The sequence below is a fragment of the Bos javanicus genome, chromosome 10 (assembly GCF_032452875.1).
Source record: "Bos javanicus breed banteng chromosome 10, ARS-OSU_banteng_1.0, whole genome shotgun sequence".
Classification (NCBI taxonomy): Eukaryota; Metazoa; Chordata; class Mammalia; order Artiodactyla; family Bovidae; genus Bos; species Bos javanicus.
The window spans coordinates 4,929,603-4,952,979 of NC_083877.1; the positions used below are offsets into that span (position 1 = coordinate 4,929,603).

The 23,377-nt window shown below is 44.8% G+C and overlaps 2 protein-coding genes across 6 annotated transcripts in view; both read left to right on the forward strand.

Moving 5' to 3' along the window:
- LVRN (laeverin) overlaps window positions 1–6,928 on the forward strand; it is a 79,085-nt gene extending 72,157 nt beyond the window's left edge. For 2 of the 3 annotated variants that reach the window (XM_061429947.1, XM_061429949.1), the window contains 2 exons: window positions 2,530–2,605; window positions 5,167–6,928. In XM_061429947.1, coding sequence (XP_061285931.1) covers window positions 2,530–2,605; window positions 5,167–5,307 — 217 coding nt within the window. In that variant the 3' untranslated portion in view covers window positions 5,308–6,928. The remainder of the gene's footprint in view (window positions 1–2,529; window positions 2,606–5,166) is intronic. The other variant, XM_061429948.1, reaches the window with a different exon arrangement.
- A 6,403-nt stretch (window positions 6,929–13,331) lies between these two features.
- LOC133255550 (ARL14 effector protein-like) overlaps window positions 13,332–23,377 on the forward strand; it is a 30,322-nt gene continuing 20,276 nt past the window's right edge. The window contains exon 1 of one of the 3 annotated variants that reach the window (XM_061429952.1): window positions 13,332–13,529. The gene's annotated coding sequence lies outside the window, so the exon portion shown is untranslated. The other 2 variants (XM_061429953.1, XM_061429951.1) reach the window with 2 other exon arrangements.

Below are 23,377 nucleotides of genomic sequence, written 5' to 3' on the forward strand. Positions count from 1 at the left end.
AAACTGAATAAATCTTACCCTCAGCAAATGCTTAATTTCTTCTCCAGATAAGTTTTTTAACTTCCCAAAACTTTGTGCTATTTTATTTACTTATTTAACTTTTTTGTGCCATTTTAATTGACAGCACTTTTCTCTTTCTTTTTTTGATTGCTCCAGTTTATTATATATAACAAATATGTTTAATAATAATATATGAATTATAATAATATAAATTATATATATAGTGGCTGAGCTACACAGCATGCAGGATCTTTGTTCCCCCACCAGAGATCGAACCTGTATCCCTTGAAGTGGGAGCATGGAGACCTAACCACCAGACCACCAGGGAATTCTCTCCAAATGTGTTATACTGGCTGAAGTCTTAAGCTTAAAAACTTACACTCATTTTTACTTTACTCTGTCCTATTTCATGATGGGGAACATGGAGCTGAAAGGGTTAGATTGGAACAACTGAGAGAATTAAGATGTTATCAGAGTGGTGTGCTGAGGCACTGGAGGGCCCATTCCCATCGCCTGTCACCGGGTCAGGCTAGATGCCTGGGTGCCTCTATGCTTGTTGCAGGAAGCCAGATGTGGCAGAAGGGATGGGTGGGGAGGACGGATGCAAGAAAGGAGGGAAGAGGAAGGTGTGGAAGGTGAGATGGACTAACGTTCCAAATCACCCTGGCTAGCACTGAATATTATCAGTTTCTTGAAGGGGCAGCTGTACTGACAGACACTGGCTCCTGCCTCCACCTTAATACACTTGACTACTGGCAGGATAAACTATTTGTAACATATATTTTTTTGTTGAGTACGAATGCTAGAAAGGAGGGAACTGGAAGGTGTGGAAGGCGAGATGGACTGATGTTCCAAATCACCGTGGCTAGCCTGGAGAATCCCAGGGACGGGGGAGCCTGGTGGGCTGCCGTCTATGGGGTTGCACAGAGTCCAACATGACTGAAGCGACTTAGCAGCAGCAGCACTGAATGTTATCAGTTTCTTGAAGGGGCAACTGTACTGACAAACACTGGCTCCTGCCTTCACATTAATACACTACTGGCAGGATAGACTATTTGTAACATATTTTTTTGTTGTTGTTGAGTACTATTTCAGAGAGACTACTCTTTCAACAGGAGTGAGAAACCATCTGTCTCAAAAATATCTCCTCTTCAAACCTTCAAGAATAGGAAGGAATGAAGAGTGCCATGTACCCTGATAGGTGCTTCAACACAAGTCATCACATTTAATCTCCACACCAATGCTTTGAACTATATGTGATTCCCCATTTTGACAATTTATAAGTTGTCCCAAGGTGTCTTCAAACCCAACTCAGCTTTTAGCATAGCTTTTCTCTTTATTTGGTAGAAAAATCATACATTTAGCAACGTAAGTAGTTTTCTTCTATTTCCTACCTTTTTTTTTTTTTTTTTTGGAGCTCAGTTTCTTTGCAGATTTTGTCGAATTTCTTGAGTCATTTCACAGGCTTTTTATACCTGGCCAGGAAAAATGAAGAGCTAGGAAACATTTCTTCTTTCCCCATAGAAACAGGTTTGCTTGCCTGAATTATATGTAGCTGTCTCCTGTTCTCCACTGTGCTGAAGTAGATTCAGTTGACCTTACAGCTGGGAACTTAAAAAAGGACGAAAGCACTGTTCTCTTCCACCTTTGTCACAGATGCCAATGTTAAGTCTCACAAATTTTAGTTTCAAGTATACATTTTGGGAGTAAGTCAGTTGTGTGAATCAACTATGAATAAGACAATGGTAGTTCAATCCTTTCTTGTCCATTCCATTATATTAACCTATTTTAATTTTCTTTCTCTTTTAATGCATCCAAAAGTCTTTCTTTACTTTCTTAACCCCAGCAGCACTCTGAGCAGGTATGTGTCTGCCGTCTTTCTACAGCAATGCTTCGTGGTTGTGTGTCAGGCATCTTGTCAGGCTGTCAGGGTCACTAAACTAAAAGGGGAGTTTCAGCGGCCAGGCCTCTTCAGGGAGCTCAAGGAAACCCAGAGTCCTTAGCCATCAGGGAGCACCAGCATTTTGAGAATCTCTGAAGATATGGATCCTCTTTCGAAAAAGCACAAATACGAAAGTTTCAGTAAGCTTTCAGGGTATTTAAGTCAGAGCTTCTGAAACTGATTCTATATTAACTACATTTTTAAGGAATGTACTTTGAATATTTCCTTGTTCTCTTTTAAATTTTCTTAATTTTGGGTGTGTGACATCTATTCTAACCACTTCATTTTAAAAGATAAAAGCAGTTGCTGTTACTGTTTTTAAGAAGAGCTTTTTACATTTATATGAAACTTTTAAAACCATGTGTTACACAAATCAGTACTTAACTGTAATTACTTCTTTGTGCGAATAGACTTTTCTAGAGCATGAATTTTCTATTAAAAGATGAAGCTAAACTACTTTATATGTGCTTTTGCTTAGATTTGGGAGATAGGGATTAATAGGGACTGTATACTTAGCATTCACCTGCTGTATAGCTTTGTCTTACAAAACATTTTCCACTCCTGATTAGCGGTTTGTTGCTTTGTAGGTATGGAACACAATCATTGGTTACCCTACTATATGTGATCGGGAGAACCATAAGTACAGATTTACAGATCTCAGAGGTAAGTAGTATAGACAGTGTGAATTATGATAATGTAGAAGCCATTTTTATGTAATCTGGAGTTGCTAAAATTAAAAATAATAAGCTTATCTGAACTGTTACCTTCTGTGCTCTATTGGTGCTATTCTTGCTGTGCAGGAAATGTCTTTAATTCTGCCTTGTTCCTGAAATAGAGACCATTCTTATTCTTGGAGGGTTGGATTTCACCATTTCCCATCTGAGTCATTGCAACAGACTGCGGCCTCCACACCCTGGTCCTGTCTTCCCTCCGTCCCACCCATCACAGTGCTGCCGCTCATTGCCCTGCTCATCATAGTTCTCACAAAAAATGTAGAAGTTTTTTCATTAGTGCACAAGACCCTTCATAATCTGGCTGCCTTACTCTCCGTCTTAATTTTTGCCCTCTTCACGAACCGTTTCAGAGAATAAAAGACATAGGCACCTCTGCACACATTTCCTTTAGTTACACTGTTCCACTTAGAAAATGTCTTAAATTATCATGTCCTTGCACATTTCCTAGATTTCAGAAACACTTACCTTCTGTCTCATGGCCTCCTCATGCCTGTCTTTGGCTGGAAAATTCCTAATCATCCTTTTAGACCCTCTTTCAAACACATCCTCTAGGACACTTTTAATTAACTCATTGACACCCTCTCCTCCACGCACCCAAATCATCCTATGTAGCTGTTACTGTGAAAGAGAAGAACTGATAATTCCTGGAGGAATGATCTCTGCTTGAGTTTTGGCCTGCCTGAGACTGGGCTGTCAGGACCTAACTTATCAGGGATTCCCCAGACAAGAGAGTGAGGGGCACCCCCAAAAATGCTGAAATGGCAGCTCCTAGAAGCAACACTGAGTTTGTGTGTTGATCTCTTCAAAAGTGCCTCAGTTCAGCTTTCTCTCTACAGAACCCAGAAAAGTGTTGCTGTTGTTATTGAATGAGTGAGTGAAGTTTGTGTAACTTTAGCTCTCTCCAAAGTTCCAAAAGTCTACAATCACTGATGGTTCATTTTTTTTAAAAACGCAGAAATGGATTTAGTAGTGGTTCAATTATTGCAATTTTGAAAACAAGTAAGTTAGCTCCCATGAATATCCTTATCAAAAAGCTGTTAATGCCCAACAGTCCTATTTGTATCAGTTCACATGGTAATATCGAAAATAATTACTAAAAAAGGAAAAGGAAAGTCACATGAATCCCTTTTCCCTCCATACCGGCAGTTTTTATCCACTCTCACTATCTCTTGATCTGGTCTTTCTTCTCTACCCTGCTGGAGCCTGGCCTCTCTCATGCTCTCAAGCACCTATGAAGCCCCCCACAGTCCCCAGACCCACACTCCCCTCCCGCCCGCTGCAAACTCCCAGTCTTGGGCAATGCTGTTGGCATGTGGCTCCTAATGCCTGGCAGGAATGCCCAGGTGTGGCGGGGAGAGAGAGAGGTTTGCTCTTGTTCCCTTAATCTACTTTTTCCTAGAACCTTACTTATCTTCTGCATTGTAGTTAGGCATGACAACCCTATTGTTACTTAATTTCAAATATATTAAGTTTAAGTGACCTTTTGTGAAGTTTGTTGGCTCAGTGGTAAAGAATCTGCCTGCCGATGCAGGAGATTGGGGTTTGATTCCTGGGTCAGGAAGATCCCCTGAAGAAGGAAATGGAAACCCACTCCAGTATTCTTGCCTGGAGAATCCCATGGACAGAGGAGCCTGATGGACTTTAGTCTATGGGGTCACAAAAGAGTCAGATAGGACTTAGCGACTAAAAAACAGGATCAGTTCAGTTCAGTCGCTCAGTCCTGTCCTACTCTTTGCGACCCCATGGACTGCAGCACGCCAGGCTTCCCTGTCTACCGTCAACTCCCAGAACTTGCTCAAACTCATGTCCATTGAGTCAGCGATGCCATCCAATCCTCTCATCCTCTGTTGTCCCCTCCCCTCCTGCCAGGAGGAGAAACAACAGGGTACACTATCATTTTATGGTAGCCCGTGTTCTGAGTTCTTATCCAGTGACACAGAAACAGACTTTTGACATGTATATTATCCATCACTTGGCATCCGGCTTGTATGTAATATTGGAACAAATGTTCTTATAACTGAATGCTTGACCTGATTCAGTGAAGGAGTTGGATGATCCACTATAAATACTCTTAAGGATAACATTTGTAAAGAAACAGATGCTGTGTACTGGGTTTGAGCTTTGGAAATTACGTTATTTTTGAGAAGAGGGAAGGTCTCTCTGTCCACAAATCTGGTCTAATATCCAACATGAATCAGGAAATCTTTGTTGAACACCTACTGTGTGCTGCTGGGGGAATAGAGCAGCAAATAAAGTAGACAAATTTTCTACTTCCTGGAACTTCCTCTCTGCATCGGCTTCTTCAGGACAGGTGTATTCTTCGTCATATTTTCTCAGTCGCATTTCTCAGGGACACACATTTCTACTCATTCCAACTGCCATTCATCCATTTGCAAGATCCCGATACTACCTAACATGAACTGTGTCTGACTGTGTCTAAGTGAGAAGTTCACTTACACCAATGGACTGACCATCTATTTGTTCTTTCAGCTGCAGCAGTTTTGCAGTAACATGTTGGAGGAGCACCAGAGACTCACAGTTCAGGCCAAATTACAGACAATAAAGAACGAGAATCTGAAAAATAAAGAGCGAAGTGCCAGGATAGCGGCGTGGCTGCGGAAAAACACATAATTTACTGGTGACTTTCAGCCTTTCGCTTGCGTATTATAATGTGCTCACAGTTTTGTCCTCCAATATTCTCTGAGTCTGGAAAACCACACGTTTTGTTTGCATTTCAGTCACCTTTGCTGCTCAGAGTCCTGTCCCTCCCATGTTGTCACATTTGGCTCAGCGACTGTTGGGGATTTGGCCAACCATGCTGTATTTCTGGGGAAGATTTTGCTTCATGTCAGGCTACGAACCACATAATTTACTTTAAATGCCTTGGAAAAACAAATTTACCTTGCAAAATTTCGCTCATTCTGTTGTGAAGGCCAGTGGAATATTACATCATTAGCTAAATGAGAGCATTCTTTTCTGAGGGAAACACAAATTTGCAATGCTCTAGAGTTTATTTAGTTCAATACCGAAAAGAGTAATAAGCAAATGACACAACAGTATAATGAAATAGAAACCAGAAAAATAATATTCACTGGCAGACAGAAAAGCCAAAGAAATGCAAATTTTAAAAAGAACAATTTTATGAGCCATTGTAAGTGCCCCAGAGGCAAGAAACGAGTCTCCTCCTGCCCCTGTCTCTCTCCCCAGTGTCTGCTGCATCGTCCCACACTTTACTGGCTACTGAACCTCCTGGTGTCACAAAGAGACCAGGGTCATAGCACCCAGGAAGTCCCTGTAGGATCGCTGTTGTGGAGACCAGATGGAGACCAAGGCTCTGCTGAAGCTCTGGACTGTATACTTCACCTGTGGGATGGACTGTCTTTCAGCCAAAGTATAGCCGCAAAAATAGTGATGTCAACAGACAAATAGCAATTATGGGCTCATTTCTAGTGCCAAGGAAAATGGTCAAATAAAGAGAAATAGAACTAACGGATTAACCAGAGCATCATCTTTACAACTTTGCACTCAGGGGGATTACGTTCGAAATGGGGTTTCAATTGGCCAAATTGAACCTGTTTGTAGTCTGGACAACTTTAAACGTTGTCATCAGTCCCCATGTACAGAATTAGCTCAGTTTTGTTACCTCTGATTTAATCAGGACCGCTAAGGCAAATCACCCTACTCTAGACTTTGTGTGTCTACTGTTTAAATTCTTAATTTTGATTTTGTTTTTATAGAATGGGGGTAAAACTACAGATCTCCTATCTACCTCAGAGTGATGCTGTAAAGACTAAGGATTATGTCAATGAAAAGCCTCTATTTTTTTAAATTTAAAAGAAATTGGAATATAATTGCTTTACAATGTTGTGTTAGTTTCTGCTGTGTCACAATGTGAATCCGCTGTATGTATACATATGTCTCATCTCTCTTGAGCCGCCCTCCCGCCCCTCTAGGTCATCACAGAGCTCCGAGCTGAGCTCCCTGTGTTATATAGCAGCTGCCCTTTAGAAAAAGCCTTTAAATATGTCGTATAAGCTCAAGGTAATGTGATCTAAGGGTTTTTTTAAGCTCACTTTCATATTCACCTTGCAGGAAGATTCTCCCTGCGAGGAAGTGGGAAACTATGGGGCGTGAGAATAAACCAAAGTCGTCTGCACAGACTTGATGATGGATTGTGGGTCCAGGAGACTGTTCTTTAAGTTCAGCAATTTAAAATGTAAGCAATAAACCACCTCCATGGCTTCGAATTATCCCTGTGCATTATCTCCCTGTGTGGTTTTTAACATGCATTCTCTATTTCCTGTGTCTCTTCCAGTTGTCCGGCGCATCTCCCCATCACCGCGTCACGTATCTCCCCACTGCTCTCTCCTCCTCTCCTCCTCTTCCACCCGCTCTCTCCCCTTGGGTTCCCCTGTCCTTCTCCCTTTCCAGTCACCTCGGCGTCCTTCCACCTGCTTGTCCATGTCCCCTCTCCTTGGTCTTCCTCCCCTCCTGTGCTTACTCCACCAAGTGTACTTGGATGCTGGTGCCCGGGGTCCGAGCCGGCCCTGACGCTTGTTAGTAGGTGATGCCAAGCCCTGATCCTACCAGAGGAGCACATGGGGTTCTTCAGACCATTCGTTGACCAAGTCCTATTACAGTATAGCTTCTGTAGTCATTACACAGCACTGAAAGCGTTTATTCAAACCAAATGCCCAAATATTTTGCTGATAGTCCTTCCTCTAAATATGAACAAGAGTTTTGAACAATATACACTTTCTTGTACTTGGATGAAGCCAGTCACTCCAGATAAGCATTTTATTACATTTTATTAAATTGTACCTTATATTTAGTATAAAAAGAAGTAATTATTGGTTACTGTGATAGCAGTAAGTCAGACACACTATGGCAGATTTGTGTAAATGATAGAAATACTTTAATGACCAATGAGCCAGCTTATCTACTAGCACCACAGCTATAACACAATTTTTTGATCAGTTTGCTTTGTACTGTTCATCCTAAAACAGGTTCATAAGATATACAATGTATTCATGATTTTTTTCAATTTGACAATCAGAAATTAAAGTTTTCCTTACAATCTTATCCTTTTTTGCTCCTCAGACCCATTTGGTGACTTTCCATTGTTGACCTTAAGTGAAAGAACAAATGCCTTAGTCTTGAGGACTCTGGATGCTCTGTAACTTAGAGCTCTGGGGCCAGTTTGTACAGCAATTTATTTTGAAGAAGGAAGAAGCAAAACGAGCTTTTAAAAGCTCTGCTTGATTACTTTTCCTGTTTACTCCAGTAAATGCTATCTTTTTTTCCATCTAGACTCTAGCAGGATTATCCCAAGCTTTAAGAGAGACTTAAAAATAAATATAACTGCTCCTTTGTATAAATGAATTATGTAGTGTAGTCAGCAGCATTAGAAACTACACATATATTGCCTCCAGCTCGATCTTCTGTCCAATTACACAACATTCAGCAAAGACGTTCTTCACTGCACATGTGTTGAAGAGTTATTAGGACTCTTCCTTTCCCCTTCCTTTCATAAACAGGTCAGTCCTAAGAGTGAGGCATCAACACCAGTGGGAGCTGAGGGGCAGCTGGAACAGGGTATAAGAGCTTGAGTAGGTGAAGATGGAGTCCAGCCAGCAGGGAGCAGCTTGAAGGGTGAGTAGAGTGGTCACAGGGTGCAAGGAGCTAGCTTATGACACAGACCGTCAGAGCCCAAACAGGGTGAGAGTGGGGGAGTCCCATAGTGGGGTGGAGAGGACGTTCAGGTTGGAGGGGGGGTCAGCATAAGGTATCAGTGCCTGAGGAGAAAGAGGAAGGCATTCTGTGGGATGGGGGCAGGCAGAGATGGAAGCGTGTGGGTGGATCAAATGAGACAGTTTACAGATGACGGTAGGGTACAGATTTCTCACTGCTGGAGAAGGGAGTTGCAGATACTCAAAAGGAAAAACCAGAATGAACCCTTTGTTGTTGGATTGAAATGGAAGGTATTGATGTTAGCAGTTCTCAGTAAACAGATTTACACATATGGCTTTCCAGGTGGCGCTAGTGGTAAAGCGCCCACCTGCCAATGCAGGAGATATAAGAGATGCGGGTTTGATCCCTGGGTCGGGAAGATCCCCTGGAGGGGGGCCTGGCAACCTACTCCAGTATTCTTGCCTGGAGAATCCCATGGACAGAGGAACCTGGCAGGCTACAGTCCATGGGGTTGTAAACATCCATGGTCTCACATAGACATAGAATTAAAGAAGTAGAAAAAATTTTTTTTCTTGTGATGAGAATTCTCCATTTACTCTCTTAACTTTCATATATGATACATATAAAACAGTGTTAATTATATTTATAGTATTATATATTATAGCCCTAGTATTTATTATCTCTGAAAGTTGAGATAATTTATCTTTTAATCATATCTTTTGAATACCTTCAAGTAACCCCTCCATCCATGTCACTCTCCCTCATCCCCTACCTTTGGTAATCATAAAAATCTGATCTCTTTTCCAGGAGTTGGTTAGTTTGTTTTTGAAGTGTATGCTTAGTCCCTCAGTCGAGTCGGACACTTTTCCACCCCATGACTATAGCCTGCCAGGCTCCTTTGTCCATGGGGATTCTCCAAGCAAGAATACTGGAGTGGGTTGCCCTGCCCTCCTCCAGGGGATCTTCCCAACCCAGGGATAGAATCCAGGTCTCCCGCATTGTGGGCAGATTCTTTACTGTCTGAGCTACCAGGGAGGCCCATGAATAATGGAGTGGGTAGCCTATCCCTGCTCTAGTGGATCTTCCTGACATAGATATCGAACCAGGGTCTCCTGCATTGCAGGCAGATTCTTTACCAGCTGAACTACTGGGGGGAGCTCATGTTTTTAAAGTATAATTGACTTACAACACTATGAGAGTTCCTGGTTCACAACATAGTGATTTTATATGTCTGTACATTACAAAATGGCCACTACAATACGCCCAGTTATGATGTCACCATATGAAGATATTATAGAATTATTGACCATATTCCCCACACTGTGCACTTCCTACCTGTGACATTTATTTACTAGCTGGTAACTTGTACTTCTTCATCACCTTTACCTATTATTCTCCTCTCCAGTATTTCCTTCCCTCTGGCAACGACGACCTGTTTGCCGTCTTTATCAGTGACCTTGTTTCTGTTTCTTTATGTGGGTTCATTTGTCTTGATTTTTAGATTCTCGATCTAAACTAAATCATACATTATTTGTTTTTCTCTGGCTTACTTGTCTTAGCATAATACCCTCGGTACACCCATGTTGTTGCAAAATGCAAGATTTAATTTTTTTGTAGCTGAGTAATATTCCATTATATGTATATAACCACATATTCTTTATCCATTCATTCAATAATGGGCACTTGGGTGTGTGCGCGCTCAGTCGTGCCCCACTCTTTGTGACCCCATAGACTGTAGCCGGCCAGGATCCTCCATGGGATTTTCCAGGCAGGAATACAAGAGTGGGTTGCCATTTTCTACTCCAGGGGTTCTTCCCTACCCAGCGATTGAACCTGTCTCTTGAATCTCCTGCATTGGCGGGCAGATTCTTTACCACTGCGCAGTTGCTTCCGTATTTTAGCTATTGTAAAAAAATGGGGCTCTAAAGGTAGCTCAGCTGGTAAAGAATCCGCCTGCAATTCAGGATACCCCCGGTTTTATCCCTGGGTCGGGAAGATCCCCTGGAGGAAGGCATGGTAACCCACTCCTGAATTCTTGCCTGGAGAATCCCATGGACAGAGGAGCCTGGCGGGCAAAAGTTCATGGGGTCACAAAGAATCGGACATGAGTGAGCCAGTAAGCACAGTACACAAACATAGGGAGCATGTATGTTTTCTAATTAGCGTTTTTACTAATTAGAAAAGGGAGGAGCCAGGGGTAGTGCCTGTCCACCGATGGACACATTTGGGGGGTGGGGGTCGCTGGCTGTGGTGCCCTGGGGTACTGGGGGCTAGTGCCAGCTCTCAGGTGGGCGGGGCTGTGTCCTGACCTTGCTGTGACCCCCTGGGAGTTCAGGGGAGTCCTTCAGCAGCCAGCCTGCTAATGGGTGGGGCTGTGTCCCTTCCCAGCTGGCTGCTCCACCCCAGGCCATCAGATCCAGTGCAAACTGGCTGATGGGTGGGGCCTGGACCGGCACTAGTAAGCTGGAGGCAGGATTCTGAAACGGTGTTTACCACCTCCAGCGTCCTCGGGGTGGGACGAGCTCCCACAAGTGGCTGCTGACAGTGCTTGTGTCCCCGGGGTGAGTCCCAGCTGCCTCCTGCCTGTCCAGGAGGCTCTCCCGAGATCAGCAAGTGGGTCTGGCCCAGGCTGCTTTCCCATTACCGTCTCTGCACTGGGTCCCCGGGAGTGCGAGATTCTGTTTGCGCCCTTTGAGTGGAGTCTGTGACCCATGGCCTTCCGGCCCTCCTGAAAGTAAGCCCCGCTCGCCTTCAAGACACGCTTCCCGGGGGCTCCTCTTCCCGTGGCGTGGCCCCTGGCTGACGAGCCTAGTGTGGGGCTTGGCTCCTCAGCCTTGGGGAGAACCCCTGCAGTGGTGACTGCCTTCTCATGGGTCAGTTGCTGGGGCGGGGCCCGGGACAGCTGGTGCTGGTAGTTCTACGGGGACACGTTAGGCTGGGCCTTGGGACACGTTAGGCTGGGCCTCGGGACGGATCGTGGGGTGGGGGGAGGTCCTGAGAACTGGAACCCAACCGCCCCTGCCGCGAGAACGCGTTGCTGTAGAAACAGGAAAGAGCCAGAGGCGCACGCGCGCTCGCCCGCGCCAGCCTCCTGTCGCCCGCCGGCGCCCCCTGTCGGCAGAGTCAAACTGTGGTCTGCAGAACCCGGGTCCTAACGTCTCACCGCGGGGGGAAGAAGGTGGATTTGGAGCTGGGCGACAACCGCTTAGTCACCCACTCAGGTCAGTCTAACTGTTCTGATGTTACCACCTGGGGAAACAGAGGCTGAAGGCCCCAGTGCTAGGAGAGGCGGGCGTGTGTGCTCAGTCGCTTCAGCCGTGTCTTAGACTCTTTAGTCTAAACTCTGAGACTAAACTCTTTAGTCCCGTCTTCAGACTCTCTGTGACTCTATGGACTGGCGGCCGCCAGGCTCCCTCTGTTCATGGGACTCTCCAGGCAAGAAGCCTGGGGTGGGTAGTCATTCCCTTCCCGACCCAGGGATCGAACTCGCGGCTCTTCTGTGTCTCCTGCATTGGGACCGCGGGTTCTTTACCACCTGTGCCACGGAGAGCAGAAGTCAGTGGGCGGAGGGGGGTGGGGGGGGATGTTCTTTTAAGGCCCTACCAGCGTCCCGGGCCGCACCCGAACTGGACCTAACATCTACCGGTTTTGAGGGGAAGCCTTGGCCTTGCTTGCCTAAGTATTCCAGACGCGGCCGACGCTGTGGCTGCCCTGTCAGGGAAGCACCCTTCCCCAGAAGTCAGAATTTAGGACCAGCTCATTTACTGCCAAACCCTGTTTACTTCGGTATTTTTGTTTTGACTGTCCGCTTGAAAGTGAAAGCGTGGGTAGCCTTTCCTTTCTCCAGGGCATCTTCCCAACCCAGGGATTGAACCCATGTCTCGTGCATTGCAGGCGGATTCTTTACCAGCTGAGGTATCAGGGAAGTCCCCGACTATCAGCTTGGAACATGGTTAATATGCTGAGAAGCCACAGGTGGAACGTTTTAATCCATGCTGTCCTCCAAGGGGTCTTCCCTAACCAGGTATCAAACCTGTGCTTTTATGTCTCCTGCATTGGCATGGGAGTTCTTGACCACTAGTGCAACCTGGGCAGCCCTAATCCACAACCTTACTATAAACCAGACAGCGTGGCTCAGACAGTCAAGAATCCACCTGCAATGCAGGAGACCTGGGTTGGGAAGATCCCTTGCAGGAGGGCATGGCAACCCACTCCAGTATTCTTGCCTGGAGAACCCCTTGGACAGAATCCCCACGCAAAAGTTCATGGGGTCACAAAGAATCGGACATGACTGAGCCAGTAAGCACAGCACACAATAATAGGGAGCATGTTCAGTTCAGTCGCTTAGTTGTGTCCGACTCTTTGCGACCCCATGAATCGCAGCACGCCTGGCCTCCCTGTCCATCACCAACTCCTGGAGTTCACTCAAACTCACGTGCATCGAGTCGGTGATGCCATCCAGCCATCTCATCCTCTGTCATCCCCTTCTCCTCCTGCCCCAAATCCCTCCCAGCATCAGAGTCTTTTCCAATGACTCAACTCTTCGCATTAGGTGGCCAAAGTATTGGAGTTTCAGCTTTAGCATCAGTCCTTCCAGTGAACACCTAGGACTGACCTCCTTCAGAATGGACTGGTTGGATCTCCTTGCAGTCCAAGGGACTCTCAAGAGTCTTCAACACCACAGTTCAAAAGCATCAATTCTTCAGCGCTCAGCTTTCTTCACAGTCCAACTCTCACATCCATACATGCATGTATGTTTTCTAATCAGCGTTTTTACTAATTAGAAAAGGGGCCAGGGGTAGTGCCAGTCCACCGATGGACACATTGGGGGGATGGGGGTCGCCGACTGTGGTGCCTTGGGGTACTGGGGGCTAGTGCCAGCCCTCTAGTGAGCGGGGCTGTGTCCTGACCTTGCTGTGATACCCCCCGGGAGTTCTAGGGTCCTTCAGCAGCCTGCCTGCTAATGGGTGGGGCTGTGTCCCTTCCCAGCTGGCTGCTCCACCCCAGGCCATCAGATCCAGTGCAAACTGGCTGATGGGTGGGGCCTGGACCGGCACTAGTAAGCTGGAGGCAGGATTCTGAAACGGTGTTTACCACCTCCAGCGTCCTCGGGGTGGGACGAGCTCCCACAAGTGGCTGCTGACAGTGCTTGTGTCCCCGGGGTGAGTCCCAGCTGCCTCCTGCCTGTCCAGGAGGCTCTCCCGAGATCAGCAAGTGGGTCTGGCCCAGGCTGCTTTCCCATTACCGTCTCTGCACTGGGTCCCCGGGAGTGCGAGATTCTGTTTGCGCCCTTTGAGTGGAGTCTGTGACCCATGGCCTTCCGGCCCTCCTGAAAGTAAGCCCCGCTCGCCTTCAAGACACGCTTCCCGGGGGCTCCTCTTCCCGTGGCGTGGCCCCTGGCTGACGAGCCTAGTGTGGGGCTTGGCTCCTCAGCCTTGGGGAGAACCCCTGCAGTGGTGACTGCCTTCTCATGGGTCAGTTGCTGGGGCGGGGCCCGGGACAGCTAGTGCTGGTAGTTCTACGGGGACACGTTAGGCTGGGCCTTGGGACACGTTAGGCTGGGCCTCGGGACGGATCGTGGGGTGGGGGGAGGTCCTGAGAACTGGAACCCAACCGCCCCTGCCGCGAGAACGCGTTGCTGTAGAAACAGGAAAGAGCCAGAGGCGCACGCGCGCTCGCCCGCGCCAGCCTCCTGTCGCCCGCCGGCGCCCCCTGTCGGCAGAGTCAAACTGTGGTCTGCAGAACCCGGGTCCTAACGTCTCACCGCGGGGGGAAGAAGGTGGATTTGGAGCTGGGCGACAACCGCTTAGTCACCCACTCAGGTCAGTCTAACTGTTCTGATGTTACCACCTGGGGAAACAGAGGCTGAAGGCCCCAGTGCTAGGAGAGGCGGGCGTGTGTGCTCAGTCGCTTCAGCCGTGTCTTAGACTCTTTAGTCTAAACTCTGAGACTAAACTCTTTAGTCCCGTCTTCAGACTCTCTGTGACTCTATGGACTGGCGGCCGCCAGGCTCCCTCTGTTCATGGGACTCTCCAGGCAAGAAGCCTGGGGTGGGTAGTCATTCCCTTCCCGACCCAGGGATCGAACTCGCGGCTCTTCTGTGTCTCCTGCATTGGGACCGCGGGTTCTTTACCACCTGTGCCACCGAGAGCAGAAGTCAGTGGGCGGAGGGGGGTGGGGGGGGGATGTTTTTTTAAGGCCCTACCAGCGTCCCGGGCCGCACCCGAACTGGACCTAACATCTACCGGTTTTGAGCGGAAGCCTCGGCCTTGCTTGCCTAAGTATTCCAGACGCGGCCGACGCTGTGGCTGCCCTGTCTGTCAGGGAAGCACCCTTCCCCAGAAGTCAGAATTTAGGACCAGCTCATTTACTGCCAAACCCTGTTTACTTCGGTATTTTTGTTTTGACTGTCCGCTTGAAAGTGAAAGCGTGGGTAGCCTTTCCTTTCTCCAGGGCATCTTCCCAACCCAGGGATTGAACCCATGTCTCGTGCATTGCAGGCGGATTCTTTACCAGCTGAGGTATCAGGGAAGTCCCCGACTATCAGCTTGGAACATGGTTAATATGCTGAGAAGCCACAGGTGGAACGTTTTAATCCATGCTGTCCTCAAGGGGTCTTCCCTAACCAGGTATCAAACCTGTGCTTTTATGTCTCCTGCATTGGCATGGGAGTTCTTGACCACTAGTGTAACCTGGGCAGCCCTAATCCACAACCTTACTATAAACCAGACAGCGTGGCTCAGACAGTCAAGAATCCACCTGCAATGCAGGAGACCTGGGTTGGGAAGATCCCTTGGAGGAGGGCATGGCAACCCACTCCAGTGTTCTTGCCTGGAGAATCCCCATGGACAGAGGAGCCTGGCGGGCTGCAGTCATGGGGTCACAGAGAGGACAAGGTTGAACTACTAAGCCAGCTAACCAGCCAGGCAACTCTTAGGAATAACAAGCAGTGCTTCAGGTAGATATGTTGTTCAAAACAAAGGGAAACTTTCTAAAAATAATTTCTTAAAGCTAAATTTAGACTTGTATTGAAAAGAACTTTAGGCGAATGCATTTAAATAGGTTTTACTTCTACTTTGTAAACATTATTCAGATTTTCATGGAATCCAAAATTTCTAAAAACTAGTTTCTTGCTGTCAAATCACTATTTGTTATGGTTTATAATTGCATTTTGCAATATAGATGGTACAGAGAGTACAGCTTAAGAATATTTTATTGATACAAGTAAACTTTATTGATACAAATGAATATGCTTATCCAAGAATATGGTTATATTTCTCAGGAAAACTTGCTTTAGCTGAAATATTGACTTCCTGTAGTTTGCATAAACCTAGGAAAGGATTGAAAAGGATTTTAAATCATAAAAAGGATTTAAGTGAATCCAAAGTTAATTTGGATTTGCAAAAAAGCAAAATGGCTGTCTGGGGAGGCCTTACAAATAGCTGTGAAAAGAAGAGAAGCGAAAAGCAAAGGAGAAAAGGAAAGATATAAGCATCTGAATGCAGAGTTCCAAAGAATAGCAAGAAGAGATAAGAAAGCCTTCCTCAGGGGTCAGTGCAAAGAAATAGAGGAAAACAACAGAATGGGAAAGACTAGAGATCTCTGCAAGAAAATTAGAGATACCAAGGGAACATTTCATGCAAAGATCGGCTCGATAAAGGACAGAAATGGTATGGACCAAACAGAAGCAGAAGATATTAAGAAGAGGTGGCAAGAATACACAGAAGAACTGTACAAAAAGATCTTCACAACCCAGATAATCACGGTGGTGTGATCACTGACCTAGAGCCAGACATCCTGGAATGTGAAGTCAAGTGGGCCTTAGAAAGCATCCCTATGAACAAAGCTAGTGGAGGTGATGGAATTCCAGTTGACCTATTTCAAATCCTAAAAGATGCTGTGAAAGTGCTGCACTCAATATGCCAGCAGATTTGGAAAACTCAGCAGTGGCCACAGGACTGGAAAAGGTCAGTTTTCATTCCAATCCCAAAGAAAGGCAATGCCAAAGAATGCTCAACTACTGCACAATTGCACTCATATCACACGCTAGTAAAGTAATGCTCAAAATTCTCCCAGCCAGGCTTCAGCAATATGTGAACTGTGAACTTCCTAATGTTCAAGCTGGTTTTAGAAAAGGCAGAGGAACCACAGATCAAATTGCCAACATCTGCTGGATCATGGAAAAAGCAAGAGAGTTCCAGAAAAACATCTATTTCTGCTTTATTGACTATGCCAAAGCCTTTGACTGTGTGGATCACAATAAACTGTGGAAAATTCTGAAAGAGATGGGAATACCAGACCACCTGACCTGCCTCTTGAGAAATCTGTATTCAGGTCAGGAAGCAACAGTTAGAACTGGACATGGAACAACAGACTGGTTCCAAATAGGAAAAGGAGTACATCAAGGCTGTATATTGTCACCCTGCTTATTTAACTTATATGCAGAGTACATCATGAGAAACGCTGGACTGGAAGAAACACAAGCTGGAATCGAAATTGCCAGGAGAAATATCAATAACCTCAGATACGCAGATGACACCACCCTTATGGCAGAAAGTGAAGAGGAACTCAAAAGCCTCTTGATGAAAGTGAAAGTGGAGAGTGAAAAGGTTGGCTTAAAGCTCAACATTCAGAAAACGAAGATCATGGCATCCAGTCCCATCACTTCATGGGAAATCGATGGGGAAACAGTGTCAGACTTTATTTTTTTGGGCTTCAAAATCACTGCAGATGGTGACTGCAGCCATGAAATTAAAAGACGCTTACTCCTTGGAAGGAAAGTCATGACCAACCTAAACAGCATATTCAAAAGCAGAGACATTACTTTGCCAACAAAAGTCCATCTAGTCAAGGCTACGGTTTTTCCTGTGGTCATGTATGGACATGAGAGTTGGAATGTGAAGAAGGCTGAGCGCCGAAGAATTGATGCTTTTGAACTGTGGTGTTGGAGAAGACTCTTGAGAGTCCCTTGGACTGCAAGGAGATCCAAACAGTCCATTCTGAAGGAGATCAGCCCTGGGATTTCTTTGGAAGGAATGATGCTAAAGCTGAAACTGCAGTACTTTGGCCATCTCATGCGAAGAGTTGAGTCATTGGAAAAGACTCTGATGCTGGGAGGGATTTGGGGCAGGAGGAGAAGGGGACGACAGAGGATGAGATGGCTAGATGGCATCACTGACTCGATGGACGTGAGTCTGAGTGAACTCCGGGAGTTGGTGATGGGCAGGGAGGCCTGGCATGCTTCGATTCCTCGGGTCGCAAAGAGTCCGACACGACTGAGCGACTGAACTGAACTGAAAGTTAATTTAATTCAACATAAATTTTAATTGCGGATGTCAAATGTGTGGAATGTATGAGTATTGAATTTATTGATGCATTTTGAATGTCCTTATTGATTTTTCTTTTAAAATCAATTAGTGACTTTTTGGTTTGTTTTTATGCATGTTTCCATTTCAAATTGGAAACTCTACTCCTCTGAGGAGGAGAGTAGTAAAGTAAAAGTATTGCACTGCCCTTAGGGGTTTCCTCTAGGGCTTCTTAGAAGTATTTTATGGATTGCATAGCTGTCGATTAAGTATAGCCAGTGCTTGATTATGCCAGCTCCGGGTACGGGGGTGAGGAAACTTGGACAAAAAGAGTAGGCTCAGAATGACTCTTGTCCCTAACCCCCACTCCAATTAGAATAGCTAGAGTGTTATTGGCTCAATATATTGGGGTTTACTCTGAGAAAAATCTAAAAAACAATGTTTGAAAACTGATGGACTCTACAACCTGCAAAACCCTTTGCAGGTGTGACATCATGTTGACACTCTATAAATCATCTTGTGTTGCAGCTTCTGGAAGTTCCATATGCCCCCTCTTTATAGTCTTCTTCCTTTTCTTTGCAATGACTCGCCTTTGGCTGTAGAAGAGGTCAAACAGATTACCTTCGAGGAACACAAATTCTAGAGCCAGCGTGCACGTTGACTGATCCGTGGCCACCAGGAAACGTCCCCTCCACATGCGCTTTCTTGGAGCAGTAGGGTTATCATTTTCTACGAGTCTGTTTTAATTCTGGATTGAGATTTTGCGCCATCTGCTGGACATATGTTGCTACACTACAAGAGAACATTTATTCTCAGAAGTGTTTTTTGAAATATTTATTAATACTTAAAAAAATTGTAAAAGTCATGTTTATTATAGGAAATGGATAAGTGTAGGAAATAATATAGCATAAGACAAAGATCTAGAGATAACTACTACTAATATCTAGCAGTTTTTGTTTTTTGTTTTTAAATACACGCAAGTATAAGTCCCTGGAGTAGGAAATGGCAACCCACTCCAGCTCTAGTATTCTTACTGGGAAAATTCCATGGACAGAGGAGCTTAGATGGGCTACAGTCCATGGGGTTGCAAAGAGTCGGACACGACTAAGCACACACAACGCACGAATATGTCATCATTAGGTTTGATTTGTGTTTTCAGGGGTTTTGTTTTGTTTTTATTGAAGTATAGTTGGTTTACAGTGCTGTGTTAGTTCCAGGTGTACAGGTGTGTATACATATACACACATATATATTGTTTTTCAGATTCCTTTCCATTATAGGTTACACAAGCTTTGGAAATAGTTCTCTGTGTTATACAGTAGGTGGTACTTGTTTATCTATTTTCTGTACAATAATATATATCTGTTAATCCTAAATTCCCAATTATCCCTCCCACTTCCCCTTTGGTAACCATAAGTTGTTTTTCCATGTCTGTGTGTCTGTTTCTGTTTTAAATAAGAAAACATTTAAGTTTGAGGTCCACACTCTGCTCATTTGGGTTGCAGCTGTAGTAAAAGGAGAGGGCACTTTGCAGATATGAGGTTCATGGGGTGGGAGTGCACTTGGGTTCTATTGTGTGTGAACCTTAAGGTTTGCTTTGCGAGTTATGCAAGACAGGGATCTTACTACCTTCGAACTTACCTGGGCAGCGTGGGAGGAGGTACGGGTGGGGGTGTGGGTTAGACCCTGGGGAAAGGGTCTTTTATTGCTTGGATTCCCAGGAAACAGCTCCCTGAGTACTAGTCCAGAGTTGCACTGCTCCTTTATGTCAGTGATCATGTACTGAGCCCCAGTGTGCTCATGGCTATGACATATGCTACAGAACTGAAGAAGTCTTACTCTCTCCTTGCTTCCAACTGTTCTTGTATTATGTCAATATTATGTTATTTATTTACATAAAGCTCCGTTATCATCATAGCTATATTGGGACTATATATCTTTTATAAATATAAAAAATGATGCTCTCTTGTCATTCCTAATTCTTTTCATCTTAAAGTTTGAAATTAAGATTGCCAACTCTATGTTTTTTGTTTGAATGTTTCCATATATTTTTATTCATTCTTTTGTTTTTAGCCTTTTTGATATATAATTTAGAATATTATGCTAGCAGATACAATAGAGTTTGTTTTTTTAATTAAATTTGTCAGTGTGTTAAAAAGAAAAATAAATGAAGAAATCTGTTGCTTTGAAATGAGGTAAGTTCAGTACCAGAGAACAGTATATAGACAACTAACTATAACACAGGGCTTTCTTGGTAGCTCAGTGATAGAGAATCTGCCTGCCAATGTAGAAGACCCAGGTTTGATCCCTGGATCTGAAAGATCCCCTAAGGAAATGGCAACCTACTCCAGTATTCTTGCCTGGAGAATCCCATGGACAGAGAAACCTGGCAAGTTATAGTCCATGGGGTCACAAAGAGTCAAACTCACCTTTGTTTAGCAACTAAACAACAACTATTACAACACAAGCTTGGAAACATAGAAGCAGGGTGCTGACTCTAATTGTGCAACAGGACTGAGGAAAGGACAGTGACATTCAGTGACAGGCTCACGGAAGGATGCAGTGACCGTGAGGCTGGGAAAGCAGACTCAGGTCATGTATCAAGGCTGAGGATCACAAAACTCCACCGCCGTGTTGGAGAAGGAAGGTGACACAGTGTAAGGCGATTTTAGGAGGATGACCATGGTAGTCATGTGTGGAGATATCAGGATTAAAGGCACATAAACCAGGCTAGGGCCCCAAGCTGTCCTGTTAACTGTGTGGAGTATGAAATAGAGATGAAAATGCCTTATTCAGTGAACTTAGGAATCAGAGTAAAGTAGAAAATCACATCCCATGACTAATTACTGCTAAATAAAGTAAAATTTGGACCCAATTGTAAAAGAAATCTGAGAGCAGATATATGTTCTGTGGATCTGGCCTCCCCAGTGGCTCAGGGGTAAAGAATCTGCCTGCAATGCAGGAGACCTGGGTTCAATCCCTGGGTCAGCAAGATACCCTGGAGAAGGAAATGGCAACCCACTCCAGTATTCTTGCCTGGAGAACTCCATGGACAGAGGAGCCTGGTGGGCTACAGTCCATGGGGTCACAAAGAGTCAGACACGACTGAATCGACTGAGCACACAGCGCTGATGGATCCTTAACAATATGCAGAGCCTTCCAATACAAAGTAGCAGACCCTAGGGGAAACTGGAAACCCTTCCCTTAGAATTGAAAGCCTTCAATAGACTTCCAGTACATCCTTGGCACCTGAGCGACCAGGAAAATGGGGCAGAGTGTGGAGACGCACAGAAGCGATGCTTGCTGTTGGAGTGGTAGGATTGGGGAGACAGGGTGGCAGTCAGCTGTGCAGCTCCTTGTCTTGATCAGTAAAAGGACCAGGGACATTCCAAGTCAGAGGAGTTGCAAGCCAGGAGCACATGCGAAGCCGGAAAGAGTGGCCTCCATGCTATGACCAGAGATAATCAGAAATTATTAGAATGGGACCTCTGCAAAGGCACTGGGGAAAAAACCCAAATAACTGGTGAAGAATACACAGCAGAACAAATACACCATAAAGAAGAAGAAAATATGAACAAATTTCTTCATGGAATAAAAAAAATTGGGGAGCATTCCTCTTTGAAATGAGAGGTCAAATCAGAGATAGGACTCTTTTAAAGAGATGAATCATGTCTTATTTGTCTTTTTATCTTTCACAGGGTGCCTCGCCAGTAAGGTATTTAATCAGTGCTTGCTATGTGAATGATTCAAAGAGCAGTCATAATAGATTCCAGTGAGCACCTCCAGTGATCAAGCCACTGGTCCTAGTTCAGGTTATCAGCTTCATTCACTTCTAAACCTTTATGTTGATTCCCACTAGGAAGTCTGTCCTTTCAAAAGTACGACTCATAAGAGTTTCACAACAGAACAGTACCTTAATCAAACGATAACCTGCAGTAATGGTACCCGACAGTAAGGATTCATCTCATTGGGATCCTTCCAGTAGAGGCTTAGATAAACCCACTGAAATCCTGTTCAGTAGCTGCTGAGAAAGATGCTAATGCAGTTAGGAAGTTAAACTAGAGAGTTTCCTACTGCAGCCCCTTCCTCGATGCTCCTGACTCTCAAAATTAGTGACTTTAATTACTTTATAAGCCACATCCTATATCACATTGGGTTTATTAAAATTATTTGGCTTCAAGTAACAAATTTTCTTATATACCCTTCTTTCTCACAGGAAGGGTGAATACTCATTTGTGCTATTTTCAGTTAATAGAATATTCTGGAAATTGTGTCATAAAGATCTTCCTCATTCTTTTTCACAGTTGCATAGTAGTCTATGTTTACAGTACATGTGGCTACATCATACTTTGTTCAGCCACTCTTGTATGTATGGGCATTCCAATATTTCCCAGTTTAAGAAATACTACAATACATAAGTTTATGAGTGGTGTTATTTTTAAAGTAACAGTTGAACTCTTGAACAGTGTGGGGGTTGAAGTGCTGACCTTCTACAATGGCAAAATTCTGATCATAACTTGTAGCCAGACTTGCATATCCAGAATTCCTCTGTGTCCAAGGTTTCTCAGAATCCATGGATTCAATCTCCAGCAGGTTTAGCTATCTGTGAATCATGTGTGTGCCTGCGTTCTAAGTTGCTTCAGTTGTGTCTGACTCTCCGTGACCCTATGAGCTGAAGACCAGCAGACTCCTTTGTCCATGGGATTCTCCAGGCAAGAATACTTGAGTGGGTTGCCGTGCCCTCCTCTAGGGGATCTTTCCAACCTAGGGATCAAACCCTCATTTCTTACATCTGCTGCATTGGCAGGTAGGTTCTTTACCACTAGCATCACTTGGGAAGTCCGTGGATCATGTAGTATTATGGTATTGAAAAAAAACAGCTGTATAAGTGGACCTGTACAGTTCAAACCCATGTTGCTCAAGGGTTAACTATGAGATGGCTGAATGGCATCACTGACTCGATACACATGAGTTTGGGTGAACTCTGGGAGCTGGTGATGGACAGGGAGGCCTGACATGCTGCGATTCATGGGGTCACAAAGAGACACGACTGAGCGACTGAACTGAACTGATATAGTTTGTTACAAATTCGTATACAGATAGCTGCTGCTGCTGCTAAGTCGCTTCAGTTGTGTCCGACTCTGTGTGACCCCAGAGACGGCAGCCCACCAGGCTCCCCGTCCCTGGGATGCTCCAGGCAAGAACACTGGAGTGGGTTGCCATTTCCTTCTCCAGTGCATTAAAGTAAAGAGTGAAAGTGAAGTCGCTCAGTTGTGTCCAACTCTTAGCAACCCCATGGACTGCAGCCTACCAGGCTCCTCCATCCATGGGATTTTCCAGGCAAGAGTACTGGAGTGGGGTGCCATTGCCTTCTCCGATCCAGGTAGCTACAAACTGACAAATGAATATAACTTACAAATGTAAAGGATTTTAAACTCCAAGAATTAACAGGTAACTGAGGAATGTTTTTCTGTGTGAATTCTTAATTTTAAAAAAGCAGCCAATTTTGAATTACCTCCACTTAAGCTCTAAAAAACCTGAGAACATCTGAAGAGAGAAAATTATTTTCTTAGTCAAAGTCATGTCAAAGTGCAATATATTCAGGACTAGGAACTTTAGCAAAGTATAATTAACTTTACAAAATACTATCTTCCATCTTTTAAAGTCATATTGTTATCTTTTTAAAAAATGATGTGAAATTCCTC